Below are 22,443 nucleotides of genomic sequence, written 5' to 3' on the forward strand. Positions count from 1 at the left end.
TAGTCTCTAACTGTGTTGGTCCTGCTCATTGGGTGCTGAGCAGCGTATAGTGCAAAGCAGTGATAGAAGCTTTTACACTGGGCCTTGTTCCACCAAAAACCCGCAAAGGTATGTAGAGCAATGAGGGGTGATAGCCAAAACGGTAAAGGGACAATGAGCCCTGAAGAATGGCTATAAAGGTCAACAGTAAACATACAATTAAGGTATGGAGGATGTAGTTTGTGTTTAATATCTAGTCTACCCTCATTGATGGGGTCAATGCTGGACAAAATACTGGAAACACATTGCATAGTATGTCTCTGTTAAGCTGGGAAAAATGTAAAATGCATCTTTATCTCTCTGTTTAGCTATTTACAAAAGCTAAAAGGAACTAATTAGATTGAGCTGTTTTCTATTTTAAATCTTTAATCGTTCAGTGAGTAGAAACAGGGCCAGCTGCAGGTGTCTGTGTGCTTTGTTTAACATAAAGGGAGGAGCAGAGTGCTATGCTTTGGTTTGCCTTTGTACTGATCTGTGTGTGTCTATAAGGCCTTGACTTCCCCAAAGGACTCTCTGCTCTCATATACATTAGTTTAGTATGTAATGTATGTCCTACAGAATGAGTGCACATATCACATGAACAAGTAGCCTACAAGTGCAAATCTGTGTGTGTGTGTGTTTGTAACCTCTTTCCGTCCCACTGGACCAGTGAAGCTCCAGTCGACCCAGAAATGCTACCGGCAAAATTCCCTTTGTCTTTTCCATGCCCATCCTCGTGCACTTTTCTTTTTGGTATTTCCCTCCCTACTTTCCTCCATGTGCTCACAAGCTGCCCCTAAAACTGTCATCATCTTATGTTTTTTTTCATTTAATATATCACTGTCTCATTTCCAAACAGCAGCCTGTGTCTCACCCTCACTCAAACCTATTCCTTCTCTTCTCTTCATCTCTTTCCTCATTTTCCCACGTAGTCTTCCCTGTATCTGTAGTTTTCACTCTCCATCTCGCTCCCCTTTACTCTCAATTTCTCTCATATTCCCTTTCCTCTCTCACTTATCTGCTCACCAAACAGTTTTCCTTTCATCATTTCTCTATCTATCCTTTCCATCTCCCGTCTTTTCTGTTGACAAAGTAGAATCTTTCTTGTTTCCCGTCTCTCTTTGCTTCTATCTATATCTCTCTCAATGTGAATGAAACCTCTGTAAACCAGGTTCTCTCACTCTTTTGAGATTGCCATCATCTCTCCTGCTCTCTTCTCCACCAATATTCCCTCATCCTCTCTGTTCCTCCTCTCAAAATCCCAAAACAGAAATGACTTTTCCTCATCAGATTGCCCTCTTCTTTATCACTCTGTCTCCGGTGTGGAGTGGGGATCTTATGTGGCTGATTTCCATTTCAGTTTTTCTAAGACCATCTTCACTCTAATCAATCACTCTGACCCACATAAAGCTAAGTTTAAACCCAAGCTGCTTTGATTCTCTGACCCATTTAACAACACTTGTGTCCCTGCAGACAACACGCCGCTTTCATTGTGTCCCGTCTGCCCGAGACAGCCTTCAGGGAAATAACTCGGGTATCATGACCTGCACGCTGCAGTAAAGTTGATAGGTAGGGAAACCAGGGGCTGTATGATTGATACTCTGCAGTTTGTCTGAATTACATCACTAGGATGAAGTTAAGATGGTATTACTCCTCTTTTTATCCACTTTGAGCTTGATTACAGCATCAGAGCAGTCTGCAGCATTTTGGCCACTATTTTGTTTTTGCAAGGAGATGCATTAATATTCCCACAATACCTGTTAGTATAACATATATCTGTATTTAGTATTTCTTTAGTAAGCACCCTTGATCATGGAATTTGTAAAGAGGGGAATGGGGTGTATAAAAAATAAAGGAACTCATTTGTTAAGGGAATTAAGTCCTTCTGTTAAATATACAGCAGGCTCGAGCTGCAACCATTAATAGATCAGTCCATCGACAGAAAAGTAATAAACGCAAGTAAGTTAGATAATCAATTGATTGTTTCATTTTTCAAGCAAAGAGGCAAAAATGATCTGGTTTTAGCTTCTCAAAAGCGAGAAATTCTAGCTTGTCTTTGTGTGTGTTACAGTAAATTAATATTTTTAGTTTTTAATATATTCATTTAGAGAGGAACTGATAATAAATAACTATTTCTAGCTAAGACATGCAGTGGCTATTCTAAGCTTATAAATAAAGGAAGTGAAAAGCAAGCAAAAGCAGCCACAAGTGCAATGGGTTAATTGAGGCATTAAATATAAACACCCTGGTTTTACCCTCAAATTGTCACAATAACTTTACAGCTTAGCCGACCTTCCATTAACCCTGAATCTATCTCTTGCTCTCTCTCTCCTCTAGTCTGCTGTGCTGAAAGGACGTCACACTGGCATGTGCATAAGATACACCCATGCTGCAAGCTTTGCATACATGCATACAGGAACAAACATAAAAGCTCAACGTAGGGATTAACATTAACACACACTGCAGGATAACCCGTGTGTGAGTGAACGCCCTGTCGTTGCTTTCAGAAAGTCCTAACACACACACACACACACACACACACACACACACACACACTCACTTGACACACTAACAAATGCACACTGCAAAGTCTCCAGCTACCCTTGCCCCACATCCCTCAACTCGCTCCAAACAATAGGCAGCACTTCCTGAAAGTCAGAAATAACAGGGAACAGTTTCCTTCAGCGGTAACGGGGGAATAAGAGCGAGAGAAAGAGAGGGAGCATTTAAAAGTCTACTGTATATACCTGTGACAAAGAGAGAAAGGCCCTATGTCCAACATCACTCCCTTATGTAGTATTCCCTTAATACTCTAATGTTTGATCTATAGTGAGCTGTAAGTTGAAATGTGGGACACTTATGAATCACCAGTTGACACAAATTTTCGTATCATATCAGGTGAAGTATTGCTATGGGATTTTTACCAAATAGAAGTATACATGCTACTACCACAGCTTTTTTTTCTGCCCACTGTGAGAATTCAAAGTGCATTTAAATATACATTAAATGGTGCATAAAAAACCTGAGTGGGAATGCTGGAAATATATAGCCCCAAAAAAGGTTTTCATGTTTTAGGATAGAGTTTGTGTATTGATAAAAGCAAAAACAGACTTAACGAATGATTGCTTGTGTTGTGTGGCCCACTGTCCTGTGAAAAACATGCATCACCTTTTCCTGAGCTAAGAAAAACTGTTCTATTTTCCAGATTTGTATAGTTAAATGGTTTATTCAGCTGAAGAAGTAGGAAAATGTTCTTACTCCATAAAGTATCCTTCCGACAACATTCACATTAGGGTCTGTTTTCTTGAACCCGACGGCTTGACTTTACACTGAAATGAGGTCCCACACAAAAAATAGTTTTTCTAGGCTCTGAGAAAGTTTTACAAATGTTAAACTTAATAAAACTCATAAAAATCACGATACACACTTTGTAACAACAATCTGAGTGGACGTTGACGGGGTTTGGTAGGGTCGTCCGATATCAACGCTCTTTCCTGGCGAGAGCATCGGCCGCACTGAATCCAGCTTTCATGAGTCAAGTGGGTTCTTGACAGGTGCGTTATAGGAAGACATGTGTGAAAGACGGAGAGAGAAAGCAAGCGTAAATACGTCCATTTTATATATGTACATGTGCCCGTGCAGACAGAGTGACCTTATCATCCTCAATGGACTAACTCTAAATCACCATGCTCTCAAACACACACACACAGAAAGGGAGAAAGGAACCTCTTCATTGACCTTCAAGGGAAACATGGGAATTAAACACATGCAGAGAGGAGGAGAGAGAGGGAGTGTATATATATCTACTAGTGAGAGAAACAAAGAACAAGAGACTGAAAAAATTAAAATCAGAGAAAGGAAACAGACATTGAAAGAAAAGGAAAGACAAAATGAGGAGAGAAAATCAGCGAGTGACATACAGCATTTTTCCTTTCACCCTGCAGCCACTGAGGATTTTTTTCCAATTAAGGCTGTTATCTCCTCGACTGCCAGCCCTCCTACCAAGACCCCACATGGTATAGTCCCCCTCTTTTTCTCTCTCTCCCTCAGCCATATAGTGTATGGTTTCCTCCTTTCTCCTTTCAGTGTCTCTCTTTGTTGTCCTTTGCTTAATTTTTTTGTTTTCTGCCTGTTTCTTTCTCAGTGGAACACTTCAGGTTTAACCAACCAACCAACCTGCTTTTTATCAGTCCATTTCACATGCCTCCATCTGTCTACCTCTCCTTCTTTTCATCTCTCCATCTCTGTGTTGCTCCTTTGTGTTTTGGTCACCTTGAGGCAGTGTGGCCACAGCTGGAATAAAAGCCTTTTTGGTCAACTTCATGCAGTCTGTGAACAAAGGCCGCTAGCACAACGGCAACATACAATGGATGTTTTGCTCGCCACATTGTGAGCACCTAAAACTGAGTGTGTACTTTCTGCCTGCAGGAGCATAATAGTGATGTGAATGAGACTGATGGGGGTTACAGTAGGGTAACATTTAATATTAGCCGGGTAACAAAAATACAAAATACTGACGATTAATTGTGTAGTAGTGAGACATGCTGTACTGCACAAGACTTCCTGATAAACATTAAGCAGCATGAAAAGTATGAGAATTTGAAAAGGAAACAGGAGTTCTTTAAAACCATGAGCTCGGACTGAACGGCTGATGTTTCGACAATAACGTGGCAACTTCTAATCTTAAAAAAGTGAGGTTAACAGTTACAGTTTACTGAATGCTTATACAAAATAATCCAGACAGATTAAATATCTTATTTCATAATAGTAATATTTTTGTCTTGTTGCACCAAAAAATGTCAATGTAGTCTGTGCTTTGTTATTTTAAAACCGCCAAAAACTTCAAATCTTGAGTTTTCCTCAATTAACATCACACATGACTAAATAAGAAACAATCAAAGTTCAGAAAATGCTTCCTTCAGTTGAACAGTCAACAGAACTAATGTGCTTCATCAGGACTGTGTGGGTTTGATCAGATTTAATTGACAGTACTGTTTTTTGCAGTGAGCAACACAAAAAATTACAGATCAGATCAGATCTAATGGCTGCTGGACCACATTGAATGCAATTCCATCCGTCTATCCATCCTTACGAGGTCAAAGTCCTTCATTCATCCAGCTGAATAACACGCGTCACCCGACCCTCTTTATTCTCCCCTTTGTCCCACCATTCCTCAACCTATCCTATCCATCACATATTCATTCATGAAACAAAGGGACACAAACATACAACAGTACAGCCAACCTGTATGAAAAAAATTCAGCGACACATACATTGCGGCCGGTATTGTTAGTCTATTTACACGGCACACTGTGAATCACACAGCCACAACCAAGAGAGAGCAGAAACGGTGGTACCCAAGAAGAACAAAAATAATAGCAGCAGTGAAACAAATAAAACTTCAGAAGCCAGTTTTCTCTTTTGGCTGAAAAAGATGTAAACAAAGGCAGTGTGAAAGAAAGGAGATGCTTTGTTTTGTCTGCAAATTATTCTCTTTTTCATCCCAGACTACTGAAAATTCCTCCAACCCGTCAATCAATCCTTCCCTGATGCCAAAACACCTGGATAAGACACAATCTATCCATCCTTCCCTCTACGGGGAGAGTCTATCCCCCTTCCTATACTTCCTAACCTACATCCCTCTGTAACGCTAACCTACTCCCCCTTCCCTCCATCAAATCCAACCTTGCCTCAAAGGTCAAACAGCTGGAATGGATCGATGGTTTTGGAGAGGGAAGGGAAGACTGCAGCAGAGGAGAAGAGAGAGACGAGGGGAGGGGGGACTTTTGGTGTGGAGGAGGGACAGGGCCATGAGAGGGGGAGGAAAAGAGTAGAAGACGGACAGAGAAGAGATTTTGAAAGAGAGGAGGGAGACGGGATTAAGAAAACCCTGCATCAGCATTCCTCTGGGTTTCTATGGGAGCAGCAGGAGAGGAGGGAGGAAGGGAGGAAGGGAGGGAGAATGGAAGGTGAGTGAGGGAGGGATGGAGCAGGAGGAGTTGCTCTGTGAGGGAGGAATGGGATAAAAGGAGAATAGGACAGAGAAAACTAAGAAGAGAAGGAACACTCCTTTCTCCTTGTTCCACTTAATTGCCCTAATTGTTTCTTTACCCACAGGGTGGTAAACAATAGGTGTGTGTGTGTGAGAGAGAGTGTGTTGGTCTAACTGTGCTAAATACACAAGTACTAGCTGATAATGTGTTAATATAACAGAGTATAATACAGTAGCTTCACAGATAGCTGACATTACGTATGTTCATTTTCTACGACCTTTGAGGGATCCCCAGGGGAAGCAATGATATTAGCATTGTCACACCATCCAATCTCACATAACCGTGCTCTGCTGGGGAATAACCTGCTCCACCAGGAGAGATCCAGCAGTCTGCAGTCAGTCCGAGTCAGGGGAATAGGATACAAATATGTTGAATTTACTGTGTTAACTTACTGTCTTGTTAGGGACCACAAGTAGCACCCATGCTAATTACTTTGGCTGTTGTTGTTTCTGGTCCGACCAGGCACCACAGCTTCTAAAAGTTCAGCTTATAATTGTTATAAATGTTTGTATTGTTAGGTTACAGTTTGTAGAAAACACTGGAACTAGTAAATAAGTGTTAAAATGCAGCTAATTGCATACAGATACAAATGTCCAGAAGTAGCTAACACAGTGCTAATCATGTGCTAACAGGCAGCCTACAACAGCGGCTACAGTTATAGCGGTAGCTAGCTACAATGGAGGTGACGGTGTGAGAATGTAAAGGATATACTCAATAGTGAAAGTAGATATGATTTAAAACAGTATTTTTCGCTACAGAATTAGCTCCGTAGAGAAGTGGATACATTCCTGGATAAAATGTAGCTGCTTTTGTTTGTGTTTTTTTTAATTGAGATTATTGGAACTATTTTCTGTATTGGTGCATAAAGCATTGACAGTGTTAGCTTTGCAGAAACTAATCCCTCTCCAGTTCGCAGTACAATATCGACGGCCTGCAGCAGCACAGTAAAGGTCTAACCAGTACACTGCATAGCTCTGCTTTGTATAGAATATCGATATCAGTACAGACTGGAGCCTGCAGCCGCCACCAGAACGCAATCAATAATTCACAAACCTCCTTTACACCTGTGAATCACCAAAGCCTGCGTTGCCTGGTTAAATGTCTTTTTGTCCAGTTTGTGTAACCTTTTTACGCACATTTCTTTTTATGGTTTGTATGTATATGTCTTTGTAGCTTGATGTCTCTCTCTAAAAGTTTTTTATACTCCTATTTTCAGTCTCTGGGCCGGATTTGACACAGATGAGTGAGACATTCCTGGGTGAGCAAACACACACACACACATAGTTTCCTGAGTCATATCAGCTATGTGAAGAATTCCCCTCACTGAAGGGTTAGCATAACTCAACATAGCAGACCCTAACACAGCTTATGAAACCATGTTAGTGAGACCGCAGACAACTAGAGAACCCCTCAGCATGTCATCTGGTCAGTAAATGGGTTTATATGCCAGGTGGAAAATAACTCAATACATAAACTTGTGTTGATCACATACAGTCATACATCTAATGTATTGACTGTTTGGAGAATAGAGTTAGAAAATGGGAATAAGGGCACCCAGGGTTCTTCACATTAAAGTCCTGTTAGTTTTCTTCATAGGCAATATTAGGTGTAGTGATTGATAGAAGTCTTGGATTGACATTGAATCATCAGGACAAAAGATGAACAACTGTGTTCGAAAATATCTAAAACTTAAAAATAAAATAAAATAAAATAAAACTTGAGGAGAAAAGTCAATTCCAACTTCCAAGGAGCATTTTGTTAAGAAATATCAAAGCGCCGTACTTAAAATTCTGTTGCACCCACTGATGACAGTTGGCATGGCAATTTAAATCCCAACTTTAATGCCAATGTACTTTGCTGCTGTCAATACCAAACTGACAGAAAACAGAAACAAAGCTGAAATAATCAACACTGATTGACAAAACAATCTATAGTACTTCTAAATTATCCAGAAGTTTGCAATGTTTTGGATTTCATGTACACTTCTTGAACCAGCAATGCAAATGCAAAAGATATGGTACAGTCAACTAGCCGATAATAGTTGGAGAATTTCAACCACTTACAACATTAAGAAGTTTAATGCAATTACCTAACTTTAATGAAAAGAGGATTCTTTGCAATGAGCATGAGATAGAGCTATCAGTTCAACATGGTTGAAGAAGGAAGTGAAGTATCTGCTGGTATCTGCAATCTCATTTACTCAGTCACTACCCAAAGCCCATTTTACAATCATTAGTGAAAAGGCAACAAAGTGCGTAGAGTGCTTTCACCCCACACTCCACTCATCCGTCTGCTTACGCAAATAAACTGCCTGTCCACTGCTGTAAAGTCAACATCAGGCAACGCTAAGCGTTCCTCCTAGTCATCTTCCCATCTTCCCAGTCATCCGCAAACAGCAAACTGGCAATTGTATCGAGAGGACACACAGTCCAGCCAGACCGGAGCAGACAGACCCAGATCCCGTGCCAGCGACCCAGCCATCCATCCAACCCTGACCCACATCAGGGGCCTGGTCCTGGGCCAAGGCCATGAGCATCGGCCCATCAGACAGTGGGGAAAACAGACAATGAGCAGAAACAAGAGAGAGAGAGAACCAAACGGGTGGAAAGATGGGGTCTCATTTAATGCTTTTCACTCAGATTAGACGGCTCAGAAGGAAGCCTTCGGGGGCAGTGGAGAGGTCAAGCTTAACTCCAACATCAATTTATTTTCATTTATTTACCTTTCAAAAGGAGTGCAACGCCAACCCTGTGTTGTTTATTTTCACTTCAGCTGGCCCTGGCATCAAATTTTATTCCTCCTTTTCATTGCAGCGCTTTATTGGCTACACTAGGTATAACAAAAAAGTCCCTGGAGTGGCAGCAGAGTGGCAGAAGGGAAGTCAGCGCTAGATGAGAACAGAGATGGGCTCTCCTGAGGCTCTCTGAGGCAAACTCAGCACAGTAAACATTGTTTTCTTCAAAGGGCCAAAAGGACAACAGGCTAAATAAAGATCTGCCTGAACCTCAATGTTTAGCTAAAATTTCCAGTTTGGTCCAAACTCAAATAGGCACTTTAATCTGAAATTAGACCATAGTAATTTTCTTCAACAAAAAAGGGTTCACTAAACAGCCCAGCAGTAAGCAGCCTACGACTGCTGCACACACTGGCTCACAGAAAACAGCATTTATCCCATTCCGTAAGCCAACTAGCCCTGCCTATCCCAGTATTCTCCTCCTGGTCGGGCTCCATACAACACAGTTATGATATTGTGATCCTACCTTGTCAATCTCCTGCTGCAGGACCTGTTTGGCGACCTCCAGGTCTTGCAGTCGAACCCTCAGTTCCTCATTCTCCTGCTCCAGACGACTCCTCTTCTTTTCCACGCTGTCCAGCTGGCTGTGGAGACGGATGGACACGTCCTTCGCCACCTGGGAGGGGGAAGATGGAGGGATGGAGGAAGAGAAGTTTAGCTCAGTTGTGCATTGTTTAAATGTGTTTACGTACTGTACTGATGTTGCTATAGGACACTGTCTATATAGTAACAATATTTTTTCCATGCCATACACAACTACGTAAATTCTTAAATAATAATACATTTTTCTCATTAGATCAACCCACCCCACTCCATCTGTGTCTAACGACTTAAAATGGCCATAATATTCAGCTGTCATAAAAAGCCCCTTTCAGACATGCACTCTATATGTTAATCTGACAGCAATTTAACATGTTGGTCTCATGTCCAAATAAGCACCCAAGTAATTCTAACGTAAACTGACGACAGCAACTGAGTAACATTTCTGTATCACATCCAACAGTGGACAAGTCTGAACTGAATGTCATCAGATTGATTTAAAGGCTGCAGCAGCACAAGGTAAAACATGCACAGAGAGATTAAATGCATGTCTTGTCCCGCCTTTGAAGATCCCTTAATCATCAGCTCTTGTGCACAATACCAGTTAAATAGAGAGATTAAAAACCCTCTTAATATTATCCGACCAGTAGCCATATATTTCCAATGTTCATTCGTCTTTCGTCCAGTCTTCAGCTGAGAGCATGGGACACTTAAATAAACAAATGAAAGAACTAAACTAATTCCCACTGTGTGTGCATGACTTAGATATTCCCCCATAATAAAGCACACAAGGTGAACTGAGTCTCTTGCAGTAATCTTCATTTGCCAGTGCTGATTACAATAACCTTTAAAATGTCATCATGGGAAATTGCTCAGGAGATTACTTTTTATGTTTCTAATCTCTGCTCAGGTAAGAGAGATAGAACCTTGCCTCTATTTTATTTAATTTCCAAGCGTCAGATATGTTCTAGGATTGCTGCCAGTGCAAACAGGAGCAGTTCAGTGCTGGTTATTTTAGCTGAGGCTACAAAATGTGTCATCTCTATCTTAATCTAATAAAGCCAAAAAGATTATTAATACCACTCTGCCAGGAACTGATCTTTCATACATAAAGGGATCATGTGATCTTATGAAAGTCTGATTGTGTCCCCCTGAGGGAATGTATTCATTAAAAGTTTCTAATGTCAAGGAGTCAGACTAGGACAAAGTCAACTCCCTAATGTCTGATATGAAAACAGCACAACAGGACGCAAAAGCAACAGTGAAAAATTCACCTCTGATAACTGCGTTATGGTTTAACTCATCTAATGATTATGTTCTAATATTTAAAATTGCAGCGACTTTATTATGAGGCAGGACGTACACTCTGCCTTGGAAGCAGTAATGGGAGTTATTTTAAACAGAAACTTAATGAGATGTTTGCTTCATTTATTATTGGCTTGAATTTCAAGTCCATTTGCAATAAAACTGAATTAAATGTCGAAGGACTGTTTTGTTGTCTAAATAGCATACAGTGGGCTACTATACTGGTACATAAAGTCAAACCTGTTTTCTGCTGTGTTTTGGGGAAACAAAGCAAACACTGAAAGTCAATATTAATAAATTACACATTTTGGATGGGGGATGGATAAATACTGCCTAAAGACTTGGGCAGCTAGGCAGCAATAACACAACATAAAATCTGATATTTAAAGCCATAGTAATGCCATTTCATGCTGCAATATACAAACTTACACTGGTATCTGGTAACAACAAACTGTTTTGTTATTAGTATGCAATGCAAATACAGGTAGACATAATTTGATTTAAGTTAAGGCTGAAAGACTCCCATGGAAATGTGCAGTACTTTCGAAATGTTTTCTTTATGCCTTTACAGAGCCAGGCTAGCTGTTTCGCTCTGCCTTATGCTAAGCTAAGCTAACAGGCTGCTGGCAATAGCTTAATATTCACACTATGATTTGTGAAAACTGCAGTCATATCTCAGTCATATTCTTAAATGAAAAATATTTCTTGACATTGCCCTAAAAATCAGTTTTAGTATGATTTTAAATCAGGTGACTTCAGACATAAAAAATATGTCAAAAACACAACACTGTTAATTTGAAACCACAGAAGCTCTTCAGGACACCACATAACAGTCCCACAGTAAAACCAAAAAAAATATTTTTTGTACAGATTGTATCACACTTAATTTGTATAATAATCTTTTGGTTATTAGAAATTATGAATATAAACATGATTTAAAAAGTAGAGATAAAAAAGGTCAATAGCTTTAATAAATGTTGATTTTGACTTCATAATGATTGCTTAGGCTCAATTGAAACTAAATATGAGGGCTTTTATTCTAAAAGGCTGTATTAGATCTGATGAAATTAAACTTTAATGATTCCCGTCGGGAGCTGAGTAAATGGATACATCCAGTTTTAGAGAAAAATGCTTGTGTTAAATCAATCAGTAGCTCATAAATGTACTTAGACCCCATTAACCTCAATACTGATTTAATCTAGTTGGAGATGGTCTTTGGTAGCCTATCTGATGATTTAAGAGTTTTGTGGTAGATAGATTTTACTTTTATGCTAACAATTAGTGAGAGTAGGCCTTATTTATGTATTATTCACAATCATTTTACTCAATAAAAACTGTATACTGTGTGCTTTAGTTGCACCTGAAAAAGGATGAGATGACAACATTGTCCTGTTGTAGTACTGCTTTGCACAAATGGCCTGCCAGCTTCTTTCATTTGATTATATGGAAACAAGGTGAAAGGTTGCTCCATTCAAAGCACAGCAAAAGCTGGTAATAATATGGCTTGGTATTTTCTGTGCCCAATTTGTGGTGCTATAAATGGTTTAGTTTTTTTATTTAATTGAAATTTGAAAAACAACAGTTGATTATTCCTCAATTTACTGTTGACAGCAAAAAAATCATTCATTTCACACATACAACAAACATAACTGGAGTATATAAAGATCAAGTTTGCATCTATATTTGTTTAATGTGTGTTATTCTATTAAAACGTTACTTTTAATATATATGTATCTGATACATATATCAGTCTGAATGGTAACTGCAGCTCTGATGTGAGAGAAGATTTATCTAATTGTGCCTCAGCATAATTAATACCTTTACAATGTGCAATTATATCTGTGTGTGTGTGTGTTTGAACCAGTGCCAGTGTGCAGCTGAGTCCCACAATGCCCTTCTGTACTGCCCACTCTCACTCTACCCAATGGCTCCCTGAGCTCCACCACGCTCCAATTCATGTTTTTGTGTGTGTGTGTGTGTGTGTGTGTGTATGTGTATTCTTCTTCCCTCTGTACACCTTCTATATTTCTGTCCAGAAGTAGTTCCTAATAGTTCTCCTTGTACTACCCCACATTTTGGTTACAGTCCTATTTCTCTATTCTTTTTATAATTTTTACGCCATACTTCTTTCCATATAATTCTCAATTCTTCTTCTGATATACATTTATACAGGTGATCATTATACCTGTTATAATTCAGGTAACAATCCTCAGAAAGGCCACCACACTAATGATTGTTCAATTTAACGTTTCTTGTGAAAATAGAAAACACATCCCAAGCCACCTTCCTTCATAGATAGTTAGCTACCTAGCAACAGAAACAAAGTCTACCCAAACATGACATATGCTATGTTAACATTCAAGTAACAGTTCAATCATGCCTCTTGACTGTTGGGATCAAATGAAGAAATAGTCTCATATTGTTATACAGATAAAATCTGCAGAGGAAGGAGGTCAGGTCGTTTTATGGGTCAACAAAAAGTGAGACGCTAACATGGGAACCCCCGTTTGTTTCTTTTATCTATGACCACCGTCCCTAACCCAAACCATGATATTTCCCTAGCCAAGTTTTTTGGGGCCAAAACATAACCTAATACTATACTTGTTGCAGTGTCAATTCAGAAAATGTTTTTATTTTTTAAACGTATTTTTCAGCGTCAGATCAGAAAACCTGTGTCTCTCTCTCTGGAGGGTAATAACCAGTGCGTATTTTGTCGCTTCATTTAGAGGAATTGTTGGAATAGGTTTTCGTCAATACATGGAACATAGCTTTCACCAACAATGTCTGATTGGTAGGCAATCTCTAGAAGGAGCGGTGCAGAAACACGACAGCAATGAGAACTGAGTAGTAAATATGGGGATGATATTTAAATTTTATTTGTTTAGTGCCAAATCATAACAGAAATTATTTCAGGACACTTTTCAAATAAAGCAGGTCCATACTTATTATAAAATCTACAGTGGATCTCTGTAAATCTGTTTACAGAGTTCCACCAATTCCCACCATGAGCAAGCACTTGGCAACAGTAACAAGGAAAAACTAGCTCTATATAGGTAAGCGGCGGTCTGCCTTGACCGAAAATATGAAAATACTAACAAAAACAGACATATTTGTCATGTCAAGTTGCTCCCTCTGTCTCTTTAAAGCAGATCGACACGACACTTCAACATCAGCGTTTGTGTATGAAAACAAAGATGAGTTCTGAATGCGCGCTGGTTGGAAGCTCCTGGAGCTTGATTGAATTGGACAGGAAAGGTGACTGATTAACACAGGGATTGGTGCATCAATATTTGAAGAATAACAGCTTTTATTAATGGGATGTTTTCACCACTGCAGGTTTATGGGTCTTCATCTCCTTCTCCTCTACTCTCTTTTCCTCCTCCTCCTCCTCTCCTCAATTTTATAATGTCCTCCTCCTCAACACTCCTTTGTCAGCCGTTGACTCCCAGTAAATGATGCATTGTTCTTCTATGTTAAAGGGAAACGTGAAGGAATTTAACACCATTGAAGCTGTGGTTTTACCCAGCAACAGAGCTATAGGATGTAATTAGCATTCAGAGAGGGTGCTGCCGAGCTGGGTGAGAAAGAGCATGTGTGAATGTGTGAGTGTGTGTGTGTATGTGTGTGAATGCTTTAGAGAGTGTGTGTGTTGTGTGACAGAGAACATATGGAACCAGGAGAATAGGGAAAAACATCAAACCTCTTGGACCAGAGAGTCAGAGGGTTTCTTGTTCTCGACTGTTCCTTTACTCACACACAACAAAAAACTCAATACACACAATGCAAACAATACACACGGACGCACAGACACACACACACACACACTGGCCACAGGGTAAACAGCAATATCATTCAACAAGTGGCAGTTAGTCATCAAATGGATCTCTTTCATGTACACTGTGTGTGGTTCTGTGTCTGATTGCGTTCAACAACCAGATTCTTGTTCTTCTTGTTAAACAGCCTGCACTTCAGCTGCACACACACACACACACACACACAGGCTGCATGTAAAACCCCTCTGATAAAATCTATAGGGAGGGAAGTCGTTAGAGAGATGACCGTTATGGAAACACCACAGCTGTGTGTGTGTGTGTGTGTGTGTGTGTGTGTGTGTGTCAAATTGAGTTTTGAAAGAGGACATTTTGTCTGGTCCCCACTTCCTCACAAGGCTGTTTTTGGATTAAGGTTAGAAGTTAATGTTCTGGTATAGGTTGGGGTTAGACATGCACCTGTGGTGGTTATAGGGCTAGGGAAAGTAATGTAAATGAAGGTCCTCACAAGTAGATGCATGTGTTTATCTTGAGGAAGATGATAAAATAGCAAATTATAAAAATCCAAGAAAACTACATTAAAACACAAAAAAATATATTTAGGCCATGCCTTCACTTCCAACCCTGAAGAATCCTGATAATTTAATTTACTGAATAACAGAAGGGATTTAGTCAAAGCTATGATGTAATATGGTGAAATTTTAAATGTTTTTTTTAATTAATTTAAAACTATTCAAAAACTGACACATTTAATTAAGGCATACACTGACATTTGAGAAATACACTTCTTTAGCCTGTTTACCAGCCACTTGCTTATGGTATCTGCCAGATGAATGTCAGTTTCACTTCTGTGCCTAAAGGTTCTTTCAGTGTGTGAGATGCTACTGCTGAGTCGCTGCCCAGTAACCTCCATGATCTGTATTCTGGGTGGGCAGGAGCAGGGAAAAACTCAAAAGCCACCGCTGACGGCTTCATCCGATCTTCGCAATGGCCCGGAGGTTGCTGCTAACCACCTCTAATCTCCTCATTTAGCTTAACAGAATGTATTGTTGCTTACAATTAAGGTTAGTAATGTGACATTGACATAGCAACCATAGCTGTTTATTGAACCAAACGTATTTACATTTGTAACATCACTGGCTGTAAGCCTTACAGAGCGCAGAGGTAATGCTGCGATGTGTTAAGCTTAGTTTAGCACAAACTCTGGAAGAAGAGGGAAACAGTACTTGTACTTAAGACATGAATATATTTTTCCCCTTGCTCCCTGGTTCCTGCATGTGCTAAGCTAGGCTAAACACATATTTGACCACTCTCTCTACTAAATGAGGTGAAACGGAATGATTTCTTTATGCAGCACTTGGCTAGCAAACAAACAGACATGTTTCCATCAGAGCTTTACTTTAAAGCATAGGCTACACTTTCTTCTTCCACTTTTTATTCCCATAAAGAAAGTTTTCCTCTAGATTCAACCTTTTCTGTTTTTCCCAGGAGCAGTGGGCGGTAACAGTACAGCACCTCGGGACAACTCCAAACTTGCCCCAGAGCAATGACAGAAGAACTGCTAACACCTACTGAAACATTCATGTCTTTTGGTGTGGGTGGAAACCCAAGAAAGGCTCCAGTCAGCCCTGATGGGGTTTGACTGTTTTTTCTATGAGGCGACAGTAACTAACACAGAGCCACTCTGCTTAAACTTAATTTAATACACCACTTTGGCTTTGCCCAAAAAAACAAGCTCAGCAGTCAAGTCCTTTGTTGTTTTAAAATGTAATTTGAGGCTGAATGCATTTAGAGTGGTATTGTTTTTCAAAGTTAGAACATTAACATTTTTATTGTTGACTACATGTTGGAACCACAATTTTATTTATGGTTGCTCTTTCACTTTTTTCTGCTTTTTTGTCTGTCTCACAGTATTTCAGCTTCCTGCAGTAGTTTAGCCATTCTGTTGTCAAGTAAAATAAGAGCATAACCATTTATACTGATGACAGGAACACTCTCTCAATCCTTAGTTTCATTTACCTCAGCACTCTAGTCCTGTCTGTTGTTTATTAAATTACAGACTGTGGCTTCATGTTGGGGAACAATGACTACACTGAAAGCATCCGAGGTCTTACAGTCAACCTTGAAGGTGACTATATTGTTTTTTAATGAGCTCTAAAATATGCTTACAAAGTGCAGTTCTCTGTAGAATTATTGACTGCCTACTGTTTAGCTGAACCCCTCAGTTCATAAATGAGGAGAGTACTGCAGAATCAGCTTGTAGCTGCGCAGACAGATAAGGAGCATTGTTGAAAAAACTATCTTTCACAATCACACCAATCGTTTTTAAACAGCTGACAAACCAAAATAGATCTCCGTTTACATCTGGTTCATTACAAATCAGGCATGTTTCGTTGCACTTTCTGTTGCAACACATTGGACGCAATCAATAACAAATTAACGAATAACAAAGTCATATTTCACAAAAGAAAGAACCAATAACTTCTGTGCAGCTGTGAAATAAGTATTGATATATTTTATTTAAAGCAGAAAAAAGGAAATTTCATTTTGTGTTTATTTTTGGCAACCCCTGTGGACAAAAGTGGTAGTGTTTCTGCTGCTGCGTTTCACTGATTTCAAAGGGAATCTGACCGAATCCGACCAGGACAGACATTGAGAATAAATATATAGAAATAGCCAATCTGGTTGCTGATGGTCTGCTCTGCTTATGTAGGTCAGATAGAGGCATCAGTATTAAATTGAGAATGTTTAATAACCAGTTGAAAAAAAATCCTTGTAGTAGTAGTTTTAAGTAATTAAATAAAAAAATACTAAATTACAAATAAAGGTAAAAGAAATGCAATGGGGTAAAACTCTATGGCTACTCTCCACCTCTGCTCCTGTAACATCCCTCTTCCTTCTCTATCACAACATTAGCTTCTGATTACCACGTGCTTGGCACACAGTAGTGGTTTACTAAAGAGATACCTTGACACAACTTTATTCTACTAATAAAATAGTTAATGACAACCTGGAAAACAAACACAGTTTTATTCTCTATTTGTCATCTCGCTCAGTGTGCATCTACACTGTGGATTTCCAGCAAAAGCCTCATATTGCATCAGTCCATCACTGCTGTTTTTGTGTGACCACTGTCATCATTTCATATACCTAGAACTTATCACAGTGTGTATGAGCTACAAAATTAAACTTCCATATCACTAATGTAGCTGCTGTCTTGCTCACAAAGTATGATTTGTGCTTTCCACATATGAAGATTGTCAGTTGTAAAATACTGCATAAAATGGGAGAACAGTTCAACATTCAAGTCTGCTCACAAAGAGACTCTAAGGTAGCCCTGATGTTAAGTGTTGATGCTGCTGACCTTTTTGACATTCGTCCAACATCTCTCAGCACCCATTTAAAGGGTTGTTACATCACAAGTAATCTGCTTCGGGTCTAAATATAAAACCATAATGTGTGAGAGGGAGAGAGAGAGCCACTGGCGTGACAGCTGTTCCAGTACAGACTGTGTCTCTCTTTATCTTTGAAAAAAGAGAGGACAGAAAGAGAGAGAGGGAGGGACAGAGGGAAGTGAGGGAGGGTGATGGAATGTGATGAACTCCCACAATCCTTGCCGTGTCATTTGGCAGTTGGAAAAGTGTGATCTCACCTCCAGTATCACCGACCATCATCCCGTCCATCCATTCATGCATACATGCAGGCATCGATGATCATGCAGGAGTGTGCTTGATATCACAGTAGTTAGTATTAGTAGTTGCAGTAGTACTTGATAAGGCTGCAAATAATGATTACTTTCATGATCGATTTGTCTCTCAATGATCTTTTCAATTAATCACTTAGTTGACAAAGTGACAGAAAATAGTGAAAAATGGCCTCCCAGGTGATGTGGCGATGACTTCATATCTTCAATTTTGTCAACAAACAGTCTTAAACAAAAAAATATTCAATATTGAATTATATAAAACAGAGAAAAGCAGAAAATGATCAGAAGCTGGAACCAATGATGTTTGGCATTTTTGTTTGATTGATAATTCATTGACAGATCAATTTTCTGTGCTTCGACCAATCCATTAATAAGCTCATCATTTCAGTACAATTTATTGTTCTCTAAATCTCACCCCCGAACAGCGATTGTCCAATCAGAGCTTAGCATGCTGTGGATTTCTCCCTCCTTATGATACAGTGTGCATTGTGCTCTTATAAGATACTGTATGAGTTCAGTGGGTGGCCCCAATCACCATCACCCCATAACCAGGAGGTCCCCAATCCCGTTCAGAGCCCTTTAATATTGGGTATCTCTGACTGAAATGTATGTATACTTGAATGTTGATTAAATGTGTATCTGACACCTGAAATAAGCTGCAGCCTTCTAAATTTGGCATATTGTATTTTTACTAAACTATTTGATCCAAATACTGTCGGTCTGGTCCCTGCTGGCCTCCGGCAACGTCTGTCATTCTAACTGGTGAGAGCAACGGTCAGCACCAGCTAAACATGAGAAACTGTAAGCTTAGCAAATTTTTCCAACCTGGGTGTCAAAACAGAGTCAATCACCTGTGCAACCAAACAATTTTTCACCTTCTCGCACTCTAATTTTCACTCTCATATGGAGTGAAATGCTGCACCGTAGAGCCTGGCTGTCATAAATGAGAGCAGCGCTGCAACAATAGCAGGCTGAGGTGGACAACACTCACTGAAGTACAGGAAGGAAAGGATTTTTGATCAGTTGTATTTTCACTCATACTGATTCATTAAAATATGTCCGGATAGGTCTCAATACCAATACTTAGAATCAGGAGGTCTCTTTTGGGTGGTGTCAAAACCAAAATGATCAGTGGTGTAAGGAATGGATTAAACAGTGTCTTTGTCTGCTCTAAAGTAAAAGCTGCAAACTTGAGCCTTAACATTTTAATTACATTTTCACTTATAATACTGTACTAAAGCTAATGCTGGGGATAACTGTGTCTAATAAACATTAGCTTACTAGTTCTACAGTGCTGGCAAGACCAGTGGAAACTATAATAGTAGAAATAATCAATACCTGTAGCAGTAGAAATACTTACAAATATGTTCCTACAGTGTGTGCATGACACATGGTACCAGTGTGTGGGGTTGGGATGTGTGTGTGTGTGACAGAGAGCGAAAGAGGGGAAACACTTGACTGAGCTCATGAAGTATTAGAACAACTAAACTGAATCCAATTTTAGCTCTTCTCTCTCTCTCTCTCTCTCTCTCTCTCCTCTCCTCTCTCTCTCTCTCTCTCCACTCTCACTCTCTCACACAACATAACATATGGAGATGAGGCTGGGAGCTGGCCCTGTTTAGATAAATGTACCGGATACTGCTGCTTCCAAGCTCTAATCTAATGAATGTGTGTTTATGCTCTTGTGCTTCTATCTTTGTGAGGACCACTTAGCATTCAAGACCGTGAGAGTGGGGATATTTTTTGGAAAGTGAGACCATTTTGTCTGATTCCTCACTTCATGGGGTTATTGTCGTTTTTTAGGGTCCTCACACCTACTGCAATATATACTACAAGTATATGTCTGTGAGGGAAGTGGAAGGAAGGCACACACACACCACACACACACACACACACACACACACACACACTCTGCAGTAGCAACATATGATGTATCTATAGTACAGAGGTGACATGATCATATATGTATACAGTATATATGATATATAGATCATATCCTATAGGAAGTAGTACTGTGAAAAACTGAATGAATGAAAGAGGTAAGAAGGAAAAGGAAGAGGATATCAACATAAATGAGGGTAAAACTGAAGAGGAGACAATGTTAAAAGAAATTGACAATGCTAATAATTACATTTACTGTACTGTACTTTACTGTTTACATCACAAATGGCACAGACTCCACACTGGTGCCATATGTAGCACAAATATTATACATAGCACCATAAAGCTGACTGCTTTACAGTCACTGCTGTTCTGGTCCGAGCGCTCTCCTTATTTAGGCAACCAGCAACCAGAACGAGGACTCTAGGTTCCACACTACTTTCAGTCTGTGCTAAGCTACACTGGTGTGTATTTCTCATCTAACACCTGGTAGACAAATATCTAAGACCAAAACAAGCATATTTTCCCCCTTTAAGCAATCTGTTCACTCAAATTACGAACAACAGTGTTTTCTCACTTTTGAGACCTGATTGATTAAGTGTCAGATATTTTATAGTTGGCCCTTCAAGGCAGAACAGCTCATTCTCTCTGGAAATATGCTGTGTTGACATCATGAGAATCAACTATCAACTATTTCCTCTGTGTGTGTGTGTGTGTGTATGTACATGTGTCCAGATGTCTGTAGCCTGTGGGAATGAGAGCAGTGTGTGAGTGGGACAGGAAATGATGCCAGATATTCTCATGGAGATTCTGACAGTCATACAACTGCTGAATCCCTGTAAAACACACACACACACACACACACACACACACAGTCACACTCAAGCCGACGCACACAAAATATCTTAAACAACACAAATAAGAGCATGTGATGTACACAAGGAGATGTTTTTGACACAAAATATTCATGTGACTAACACATTTTCACAATCTTCCTATTTTTCCATTTCCCTGACTTCTCGTGTGTCTTTCTTCCATCTGTCTTTATCACTCTCACCAGCCCCCATATTCTCCCTCAAGGAGTGCTAAAGGCAAGATAAACAGAAATACAGAAAAGTTTGAGTGAGTGAAAACAGGGTGTGTGAGAGTTCATGTGTGGGTTTTAGTCTGTGTGTCTCACACATGTGAGTGAGTCATCAAATCAGGGCCTAATCATCAAAAGTAGTTAAGCCAATTTTGTGTAAAGCAGCTCAGTGCTGAGCAGCTCAACAAGTCATGGTCAAGTTGGGCCGTGGAGTGGGCACAGGTGGCACTTAACCTTCTAACGGTGAGAAAAAATCTCTGAAACATCATGTATTTGTCAGAAAAAATCTACCACATTTTTCTAATCTAATATTTTCACTTACTCAGAGGGTAACACCGCTGGCTTAAAGGTCCTGTGTGTAACATTTAGGAGGATACATTGTCAGAAATGGAATATAATATTCATAGGTATGTGTTTTCATAAGTGTATAATTACCTGAAATTAAGAATTGTTGTGTTTTTGTTACTGAAGAATGAGCCATTTTATAGATCTTCTTCCATGGAGTCCGCCATATTGAACCAGCATGTTTCTACAGTAGCCCAGAATGGACAAAACAAGCACTGGCTCAAGATGAGGTATAACACGTTTTTGGCTGTCATTGTAGTTTCACTCTTGAGCTTGGTGAGTTAAAGGTGTTTCAGTTGGTTGCAATCTGCAGTCTTACCACTAGATGCCACTGAATCTTACACACTGGTCCTATAACTATCTTAGGGTGGACAATGTGATAGCTGCTGATTGCTGTCTCTTTTCAACCTGTACTCGTAAATAAAGCAGAAGCTAGGTAGTTAGCTTAATATTTTTTTATGTTTGGTTTATTTGGTGGCTCAGGCAACAGTTAAGCATGCGGTTAATGTGTTGTTAGCATGCAGATTAGCTTAACGTAATGTGGTAAACAGGAGGGTATTTTTTTGTGATCAAATTTTTATGTTAGATTAACAGAGAATTGGCATAATAGGATAATATATGAGTCATTTTAGCTGATAATGGTAGCTGTGGAACAAAAGTGAATATAACCCGCTCCGGTGGGTTGTGTCGAGTGTGTGGGTGCAGGTAAAGATGGTTCTGGGACGCTGGAACACACTGTTGAGCCTTCTGGCATTTAGCACCATAACAAATAGTACGTTGGAGACAGATGGAAGATTTTGATGTCCGTTTTTATCATTTAATAGCAAAGCTAGAAAGTTTCCCACAGCTTTTACAGCTGCTACTTTTAGTATTTATACTATGGACATTCGTTGTTATTCCTTTTTTACTGCTGCTTAAGTTTTTTTCCAGTAGAGATGAATCAGTGC

At 39.6% G+C, this 22,443-nt stretch overlaps 1 protein-coding gene across 1 annotated transcript in view; it reads right to left on the reverse strand.

Annotated features, from left to right (window-relative positions):
• LOC118324240 (protein SOGA1-like) overlaps positions 1-22,443 on the reverse strand; it is a 102,420-nt gene that overhangs the window by 71,635 nt on the left and 8,342 nt on the right. Inside the window, 1 exon segment of the mRNA XM_035656465.1 lies at positions 9,332-9,481. Within this exon segment, the coding sequence (XP_035512358.1) occupies positions 9,332-9,481 (150 nt within the window).

Source organism: Morone saxatilis, unplaced genomic scaffold (genome assembly GCF_004916995.1).
Source record: "Morone saxatilis isolate NCDOM2014 unplaced genomic scaffold, NCSU_SB_2.0 Contig15, whole genome shotgun sequence".
NCBI lineage: Eukaryota > Metazoa > Chordata > Actinopteri > Moronidae > Morone > Morone saxatilis.